This window comes from Numenius arquata, chromosome 6 (genome assembly GCF_964106895.1).
Source record: "Numenius arquata chromosome 6, bNumArq3.hap1.1, whole genome shotgun sequence".
Taxonomy (NCBI): Eukaryota; Metazoa; Chordata; class Aves; order Charadriiformes; family Scolopacidae; genus Numenius; species Numenius arquata.
Window position 1 is genome coordinate 2,215,338 of NC_133581.1, and position 9,823 is coordinate 2,225,160.

Consider the following 9,823-nt stretch of genomic DNA (forward strand, 5'->3'; position numbering starts at 1 on the left):
ATCAGCAAAGAGAAAACTTCATCACATCCCTTTTGGTCTCTCCAGATTAAGCTCCAGGGTCCATAAGCAGAGCTCTTTGAGCATCAGTGACCTACAGCAGCTCACACTCATTCTCCTACACCATCCTAGAGCCTGTGATTTCCCTATCACATGAGCACGAACAAGTGAAAATTAGCCAGCGTGGTCCAACTGTTAGGACACATGACACAGAGCATTTCCTAACTGCCTGAGATGCAACACGGAGGTGGCAGAGCATTTGCTCCTAGAGCTGCTACTGGGCAGCACTGACATGACCCAAGAAGTAGGGAGATAGAGAGAAAGCAGCACAAACATGCTCTCGCTACTCCTTGGCCCTCAAAAATCAGAAGTCATTAGCATCCTCACCAAGGGAGATCTGAAGGTGCCTGAAGGTGGGCAGCACAGGGAGTTCAGACCGCTGTGGAAAGGGAAGAAGAACCCCAAAGTTCCCTACAGCCCCCTAGAGGCTGACACCCTACCCTAAGCCCTCCAGAAAAAGGAATGGAGCCTGGACCAGCACAAGCACTCGTACAGCAAAGAGTCTGGTCTGCAGCTCAACCAGCTGGAGACCATCCCAGACGGAAGGTAGCTGGTTTCAGATTTTATTGACAGGCTTTCTGATGATGCATCCGTACAAGTGCAGCCACAGACAGCTTCTGAGCTTCAGCTGAAATGGTCAGAACCCATTTTCCAGAGGCATATGCCTATCCACTGCTCCCTGTTCCCTCCCAGGTTTGTTCTGTCTAACCCCCGCTCCAAGAAGATCAATTTAACTGAGATCCCAGGCTCTCCAAGCCGACTGGAGATAACAATCCCAGTACTGAGATACACACTCCCCACCCTTATTGCCTCCCAGTGCTTTTGACAGCTTAGTATCTTTGATATCTAATTATAGGCCCTGCCGTCCTACCGCAGGGTTTGCTCTTCCACTTGGCTCTTTTGCTTTTCCCAAGGCAAACAAGCAAGATCCTTCTCTGCTCCCATCTCCCCCTCCACCAAGAACAGGTAGGACATCCAGAGTAAGGCAGATCTGCTCATCTCTGACAACTCCTGTTCTCTGAGCACACAGGTTCGTGTCCCCAACCAGCTCCTGCCACAGGGAGTACGCGGCTGTACGACCACACGCGGTGATTGAGCACGGTGTGCCACGTTCATCCTCACCTTCTTCCTCTTCCACTTGCCTTTAACCTCTCCCACACAAATAAAAGCAGGTCAGGCATCGCGTAGGAAAGCCTGTGAACTAATAAGTCAGCTCCGGCACCAAATTGAGCTTTCCAGAGCTCAGGCTGCCCCCGTCAGAGCTCACCCATCGTCTTCTCCTCTGGAATCAGCAACACTCTTCCAGCAGCAGCACCAGACATCTCAGCCTGAAGACAAGTAACTGCTTTCCCTCATACGTTTTTGGAGGACAGTTAGTGCACCACCTTGTTTCTCCACCTTCTGATCACACCACCACGTCCCCCACGTGTGCCATTTCTCCCCAAAACCCAGCCAGTGACCTGTAGACCCCCGTTTGGGTGGCTCCTGTCCTAATTAGCCAACAATTTAAAAAAAAAAAAAGTACTGGGGGCATGGGGACTGCTCTCCTAACTTATTAGTGTCACCTCCAGCTGGGATAACCCTGTGAAAAACTACTCCTGCTCATTAACAGGAGACATAAATGCAACTTGCAAATATTGTTTGGTAACTCACGAGTAACTTCAAAGTGCTCCTGCGTTGTCTGGCTGCTTCCAGGAACACACTCAAAGCACAGCCAGGCCTGGGACAGTAAGAAGCCACCAGAGATAGAGATATTTACCCCCGCTGTGGTCCTCTCTGCTGACACAGAACATCATCCAGTTGGTTACGGGGACGTATTCTCCCAGGGAGCAGCACGCTCTTGCATCTCTCAGGATCCAAACGCTCACAGGGATTTCTAAAGCTTTCCAAGGAAAGCCTTCAGTTGCTGCGAGCTTCCACCAAAGAGCTGCCCAGATCAAATCTGAACAGTCCCTAAATTATTTAGAGCTCAATTATTACACCTGGGTCATTTGGAATGACTCATTTGTAGTGTCTTCAGTTCGAGGCAGAGGCATGTGGGAGAGATTAATTACCCTACTTGCACAGGTCCTGTCTAGACGAGAAAATTGAGGTGTGACCAGCAGACCAGTGACATTTGGCCGGACGGGATTTCACACAGGGGACATATCAGACAAAGAGGAAGGAGCATCGCTTGACAGGGCCACCAGTGCCAAATTTCAAACAGGGGGGCCATGTACAACCACCCAGATTCCACTCCCCGGTGCACGTGGCTTGGCCCACACCTCAGTACTGCAGGAACTACGCTGGTAGGTTCACACCAGGACACACGGACAAGTCCCAGGTCAATGGGACCAGCCCTGGAAAAGCCAGTATCCAGCAGGACCAGCCTCTGTCGAGCACACCAAGATTTGAGGATGACAAACGCCAGCAACCACAAAAGGATCATTACCTGGTAGCGAGCAGCATCGCAAGGAGGACAAACAAGAAGTCAGGCAGAACCTGACTGGTATTACTGGTTGTATCCCACCGCTGAGATAGCGTGAGCCGTTTGAGAGAGAGCAAGGGCAGCCACTTGGCCAATACAGAGACGGGAAAATAGCTGCGTCCTCCTCTTCACTATCTCAGCAGCCACGAGCAGTCCTGCCAGCCCACAGCCTGCTCCCTGCTGACCTCCCTCTCTCAACTTTGAGGCCACCTTGGCAGTGTGAGGATAAGGGCTGGAACTTTGTCACAAGTGTCACATGAACACTTGCACGTGGGCCTTCCTGGCCAGCGGGTTGCGTCCTGCATTTTACATCACCTCATCCTGCAGAAAGAGTTTGGTATCGCTGACAGGAACAACTTGGAAGCCACAAGATTAGAGCTGCCGTGACTCTGGTCACCTTTCAGAGCCAGCCTTGCCATCCCTGGTGCCACTCCACACCGCAGGACACGAGGCTGCAAGAGAAACCTTTTTCTCCACGCTCCCCAAGCTTCATCCCTCAGCTGATGACTCCACAGACTGCAAAGCTCAAGTGAACTCTCGCCTGGGGGAAACAGCGTGGACACCGACATGTTTGCTCATGTTTGCTCACTGCTGTTTACAAGGAGAGGCCTCAGGTTTTGGCTGGTAGGGACAGGCAGAGGCCTCCTCTCAAATTTCAGGTGAGGATCTGACCAGAGGGCAGGGCAGGGAAGGGCTAAGGCAGGACACGGACTGCCCCAAGCGACAGGAGAAACAGCATTTCACATTCTGCCTCCCCCCTCACCTCCCAGAGGACAGATCAGCGGCTGGGTCTCCTCCTCCACGGGCACATTTCCCTTCACGGGTGTCACCCCAGATCTCCATCTATAAAAAGAAGGATGTCACTGCATCCAGCCAAGGATGGTCCCCTTCAGCAGGAGCTGTGCCCCAGCCCCAGCAAGCACCCATCGCCCCAAGGGAGGGTGCAGCTCCACCGCAGGCTTTCTCCAGCAGCAGAGCCAGTTGAAGAGGTTCCTACCCCACCTCATCTCCCCATCTCAGGCTGCCACCTCTCCAGTCCCACCAGGTTTTCTGGTGGGACAGCCAGCTCGCAGGCAACGATTTGGGTTAGATGCCCCCCTCCCGCCAACTTTTATCTAGGGCATGATCCACGATCTCCAGAAGCAGCATTCGGCTCAGGGGCATCAACTCCCGAGGCGCTGACAGAGGGAGGGAGAGAACCTCCAAAACCAGCTCCGCCACACCGGCAATCCCAACTGGGAACCACACCCTGAGATACAGACTGCTGACTTGACAGAGAGACCACAACAGGCAGGGTTTATCCTTAGGGTGGTGGCACCCTCCTGCTACGCTCCCCCCACCCCCAAGCCATCCCGACGTGATCCAACGCCGCTGCCCTTCACTCCTCACCCGGACCATGGTCACCGGAAGCATACGGCACCGCTTCAGCGACGTGCTAATCCCAACTGGGAATTCACGGAGTCCTGCTGGTCTTGGTTCACAGCAGAATAAGCCCCGGAGCAGACAGAAGGCGAGATTTCCTCCCGCTTCCAGCACCCAGGAATACTCAGTGACTCCCAGGACAGGCAGCGTGTCCCGCTGAGGAACCCTCCGGCAGCTCCACAGATTCCAACAGATCTGTACGGGTGTAGCAGCTTTGCGTGCAGTAAAAGAGTAAATTATTTCTCACTGGAATAAGAGAAATCCTCACTCAGTGCTGCGACAGCGAGACGGGAACACCTCGCCTCGAGCGGGCCAAGCACATCCTTAGAAAAGCGCTGGGTGAAACGGCTCACGCTCATGTTGCCACCCCTGCCTTCAACAAGCCCAGGCTCCAGCTCCAGGTGCCAGCGTGCCCTCAGCCTCCTCCCGGGGAGTCGAAGAGCTTGGTGTGACCCGGGCTGGGTGCGACCACCCAGCGACAGGCAGCGGAAGACGTCCAAGTCTCAGAGAGGGACCACGGCATTGTCACTGCCAGGGCTGGACTGTCACTGGGGCCGCAGGATACAATAGAGCATTTCAGCTCCTCCATTAAGGGCCTGCAAAACATCTACAGCCTATAAAGCCAGCACCTCAAACCCCAAAGTTCTGCCTCATAAAACTAAGGAGCAGCAAGATAGAAGCAGACTTAAAAGAAAACTAATCATCAGTGTCTGAAAAGTCCCATCTTTCACTACTCACGGTGCAGGGAGGCCCAGATGAAACGCCGGGTGAGGAACACAGCTATCCCTTAACCCGCTGTTGTGTCCTCTACCCACGTCAGCCTCTCGGAGCCGGGACACAGCTTCTTCCACAGACTAATTGTTTCAGGTGGGTGCAGGACATCCTCCCAACAACACCCCTGCGTCCAAGACCAACTCACCCAGGCCTTTATAAACCTGAGAGCCGGGGACGTAGAGCCCGAACTAGGAAGCAAGCACAGTTAGAGCAGCGCGACCCACCACAGAACTCTCGTAGGAGCGTGATTAGATCCGAAGCAGAGGTGAATTTCTCCTCAACACCCAGTTTTTTCACCGATACCAGCAAATCCACTCAGAAAACATACATAGATCAGATTTTTGCGGAACCAGAGGAAGGTAACAGTATTGATCACTAAACAAAATAACACAAAATGCTCAAGGCTTCCTCTACGTCCTGATGGAAACCAGTCTGGTTTTAAGGCCAGGGTGACACATGGAAAGATGCAGTTGGTGTAATTAACCCTGGCACACTAGATTGTAAGCTTCTCTCACCATCTCAGGCTACTGGTACCATCAAACCACACGATTTGCACACGCAATTAATTCAGCTCCTTCACCGCTGCCAACTCTTCTGGTCAAGGTTGTTCGGCTGGTAGGACTGCTATCACATTTGGATTTATTTTTTTCTAAAGATATATTTCTTCTTTTGCTATCACACCCACATCGATCCCCAGTCACACACAAGAAACACAGCTTACAGCAGCAGAAACGTACTGTACTACCAACTACCTGTTTCCCTATCTAAAACCTTTAACGTAGGGATATTAAAACCAACTCCCAAGACCGAGGCATACGTAGGAGTAGGATATTCAAATAAGTCATATTCAGCACTTTCGTCTTCCCGGATAATTCACCCGTGATACCTTGTTCTGCAAGGGCCAGAAACTCCCTAAGGGAACAGCTCCCCGTATTTCGAAGCGCGCATCTTGGGGAAAAAAAAAATAAAAATAAAATCTTTTTAAGGTCCTTCAACAAGGGAGCTTCACTAACACAGCAAAAGAGCGTTAAGGGGCTGGAATTTCCCAGGAGAAGCGAAACAGGAGGCATGACCTAAGCCTCACCTACCACACAGGGGTCATGCCACCTCCTCTCGGCTACAGGCCAGCAGAAACAACACGCACACGAGGCCACAGAAGCCCAGGTGAGCTTCATCCTCTGCTTGCTGCCCACGTGCCTTCCCGAGCCCCTTAAGCATGTAGCTCATAACCCTGCTGCCATTTATCCAGCTTAGCACATTCTGCTGGAGCCCAGACCACCTACACTGGGACAGCAACCCTTCCTAATGATTCTTATTTATGAGATTATCAGCATTTTTAAACAGGTAAGTTGCTGGCCGCTAGTCCCCCTTCATCTGCTTCATCTTTTCCAGACATTTTGGGTTATTTCAGCCGGTCAAAGTGTATCTAAGATCATAGTTTAACCAAAATCTGAAGCCGGTGTTGCCTCCAAGAGAAGCTCTCCCGCCACCCTGACTGAAACGGTCACTCCCCAGTCAAACCAGCACCTTGAGCTGTGTGCCCCACCGTTGTAGGACCAAGCGTGTCAGGACGAGGTGGGACTGCTGCTTTTGGCAGCGTTGTCACCTTAAAGCATCCGCCGAAGCACTCGGGAAAAACAAAGCACCCCAAAGGGCCCACAGATGTAGCACAGTTTGTTTGTTTGGGTGGGTTTTTTTGTAAGCACCCTCTCAAAAAGCGAACAAAGATTAAAAATCACTTCAAATCAGAGTCAGTTCAGGTTCCCAAAGTGGGCTAAGGCGGCTGACTATGAAGTACATATGCCTGTCACCAAATTATCTAGTGTGAGAATCCTCTCTGCAAAAAGTAAACACGCAACGGATACCAAGAAGCACCAGAAGAAGAGCACACCTTCAGTAAACCAGGTGTTTGGACAAACCACGACCTGTGCAGCAATCTCCTCTCCTCTGGAATAACCCTTCCTACCCTCACTAGAGGATTTTTGTCCCTTGGCCACCTACAAGGTGCGTGGTGACTATAAATCCCCAGCCTCCTTTCTACAGCCAGGCACCCAGCAGCAAGAACTGCTCGCTCTCGAGGGCAAAGCTTAACACCAAGTCCACCCTGCCCCACACCAAATGATTTCAGAGTATTAAAGGATAAGGATTTACCCTTAGAGGCAGCACCTTGAAGGTGAGGGTACACGCAGTGCTGTGACTCAGAGAGGAACTCCCATCACAGCTTCAGCTATCACAGAGCTGACACTCACCCTTCCCAGGGTGTTCAAAACTGTCTGAAACCAACTTGCAGCTTCCCTCCTTTCCCAGGATCTCCAGGAATATCATTTCAGACTCTCACACCACTCACGGGTCCAGCCCAACTCACAGACCCCGAACAGCAGCGCAAACACCAGACGAGCCAGAGCTCCTGAAAGGACCTAACAAGGACCAGAATTTCGGAGCAGCTCCCTCCTAAAGAAAACACCCGGAGAAAACACATGCACAGGGGCACAGGCACAACTAAATCTGAGCCTGAAGCTGGATTTCTCAGATTTCGCAGCACACTCAAATCAAGTCCAGGCCAACATCACGGTAACACACAGTATTTCAGCTTCTCTGCTTGTTACAAACACATGGAGAAAACCTGCCGCGCCAGAAACTACACCAACACTCCGTTCATGTTTCTATCCAGCAGCTCCGCAAAGCATCTCAGCCCCCAACCCTCCCCTCTTCCAGAGTTCAGCAGTCAAGTGCCCTCTTCATTAGGGCAAACTTTGTGACACAAACAGGACCCACGAAGCCATCTAAGCCACCGCCAGCTGAGCTAATGCCTCTGGGCAGGCCGCAGCGATCCATCACAACGCTTTTTTTTGGGCCGTTTAAACCTGTTGACAGGAAAAGCCTTTTCTTTCTTCCGTTGCAACAGAACCAAGAACAGACTTTGGTTGTTCAGGGCCAATACTGACCAGTCTTTGGCTGTAACGGATCCTTTCTTCCTCGGGCTCCATCTCCGACTCTTCCGAAGAGAGCGAGAAGGACACTCCAGGACTGCTGTCTTCCTCCTCTTCCTCCTTTGAAGGCAGAGGGAAACAGTGAAGCAGGGCACAGAGACACGAGACGCCCACATCCCTCCTCCTTTCTTTGCTCATTTTGAGGCTGATTCCACGCTACTGTGGAATCGAATGCAGCGGATGAACCCACCTCAACTTTTAACGCTCCCATTCTAACTTTAGGCATGACCTAGGCTAAATGACTTTACCAGCTGTCCTGTAACACAACATGAGCTGCAGGTCTTGGGTGAGGAAAAAGCCTCCGTTCCCCACTACCACCAGCACAAGTGGCAGCTCCTTTGGCTCACAGCGGGATAGGAATCAGGCAAACTGCTGTCAAACGCTCGACGGCAGTCGGGGAGCAGCCTGGTTTCCCCAAAATATAAGGTTATACATTAGAGAACCAACTCCTCCAAACAACCCGATTGCCGTCCTCCGGATATCCTGCACCGTGGCACTCGGGAGAAGTTACACAGGTACAGGACATCTCCAACAGGGAAGGCGTATGGGATCTCTCCTACACGCACATCTGAGTGTCGGGGACTAACTGCTGTCTGGAGAAGACCTACAAGCTCAGATCCCAAAACCTGCCACCTTGTGACACCACGCAATAACACGGAAAAAACCTCCCAAGGCATCAGATGGCACCTAAACTTTTTTTTTTTCTTTTTTCCCTCCTCTTAAAGGAACCCAATGAAACCAAAGCCTACGTATACCGCCGCTCTTAATCCCTAGGACTGTGCCTACACCAGACCTTCGGGGGAGGAACCCGCCACCCCGTGTAGCCTTACAGAACCGCTACCAGAGCCCGGGGAGGAGGTGTTTCACCCCGCTCTTCCCCGACCCTCCCAGCAGGGTTTGACAGCGGAGCCCTGCCGAGCCCCGGCCGGCATCTCCCCGCTCCCCCCACCCCCCCCCAAAAAAAAGCCAACTCGGGCCACTTCACACCCCCCCCCCCCCTACACTCGTTAAAACTCTTGTTTACAAACACCCGGACAACCCCAGTCCCACACAGCAGCCAAGCAACACCGGAGCGGGGCGAACCCCGCGGCTCCGCCAGCCCCATCCCGCCCCCGCCGTGGAGGCCCGTCCCGTCCCGGGCCGCCCCGCCGCCGCCGCGGCCTCTCCCCCCCGCTCCCCGGGACAGGAGAAGGGGGGGGGGAGGCAGGACACAACTCAAACCCGGCGGAACAAAGCGGCGGGGGAAGCCCCGGGACGTCAGTCCCCGGGGAGCTGTCAGCCGGCCCCGGTAGCCGCCCACCCCCCTGCCCACCAACTTCCCGGCCCGGTCTCCCGGGGCAAGGGACGGGCCGCAAGGAAAGGGAGACCCGGCCCGCTCCCTCCCGGCCCGGAGCACCGGCCCCGCCGCCCCGGAGTATCCCGGGGAAACTTAGGGGGTGGCGGGCCGGTACCGGAGACACCTCCCCCCCCCCCCCCAACCCCGCTTTCCGCAGCGAGCGGCTCACCAGGTCTCTCCTGCGCCTTTGTCCTCTTCTAACGCCGAAACGGGGAGAAACAGAAGAGACGGAGGAGGAAGAACCCCCGGGTCAGGCAGCGATCGCGCCCCGGGCCCGGGCCCGGCCCGCCGGCCGCGCCGCCCCGCGCTCCCCCCCCCCCGCCCCGGCCCCGCCGCTCCCCCTTTTCCCCGCCGCGTCCCGCCGCGGCCACCGGGCGCTGACAGCCCCGCCGGCCGCCCCGGGCCGCTGCCCGCTCCCCGCGGGCCCCGCTCCCCGGCCCGGCGCCGCGTCCCCCCCGACGCCGCCGCCGCCACCACCACCGCCGCCGCCGCCGCCGCCGCTACTGCCCCGCCGCACCCCCTCGCCGCCGGCTGCAGATCCGCCGCCGGTGCTCCCCGCCGCGCCGTGCCGTGCCGTGCCCCGCCGCCAACCCCACCGCCCCCCGGCCGGGACGCGGTTCCCCTTCTCACACAGAAGCCGCCGCCGCCATTTTGAACTCGTCAGACTCTCACATACACACTGACTCGGCCGCCGCACTGCGCCTGCGCCGCCCGCAACCTCCCCTGACCCCCCCCCCGCCGCCCTCCCCCGCCGGCCGCCGCGCGCATGCGCCGCCT

At 55.1% G+C, this 9,823-nt stretch overlaps 1 protein-coding gene across 1 annotated transcript in view; it reads right to left on the reverse strand.

Annotated features, from left to right (window-relative positions):
• KDM2A (lysine demethylase 2A) overlaps positions 1-7,936 on the reverse strand; it is a 48,501-nt gene extending 40,565 nt beyond the window's left edge. Inside the window, exons 1-2 of the mRNA XM_074148700.1 lie at positions 7,901-7,936; positions 7,666-7,770 (exon numbers count right to left, since the gene is read on the reverse strand). Of these exons, the coding sequence (XP_074004801.1) occupies positions 7,666-7,770; positions 7,901-7,936 (141 nt within the window). The remainder of the gene's footprint in view (positions 1-7,665; positions 7,771-7,900) is intronic.
• Between the last annotated feature and the right edge of the window lie 1,887 nt (positions 7,937-9,823).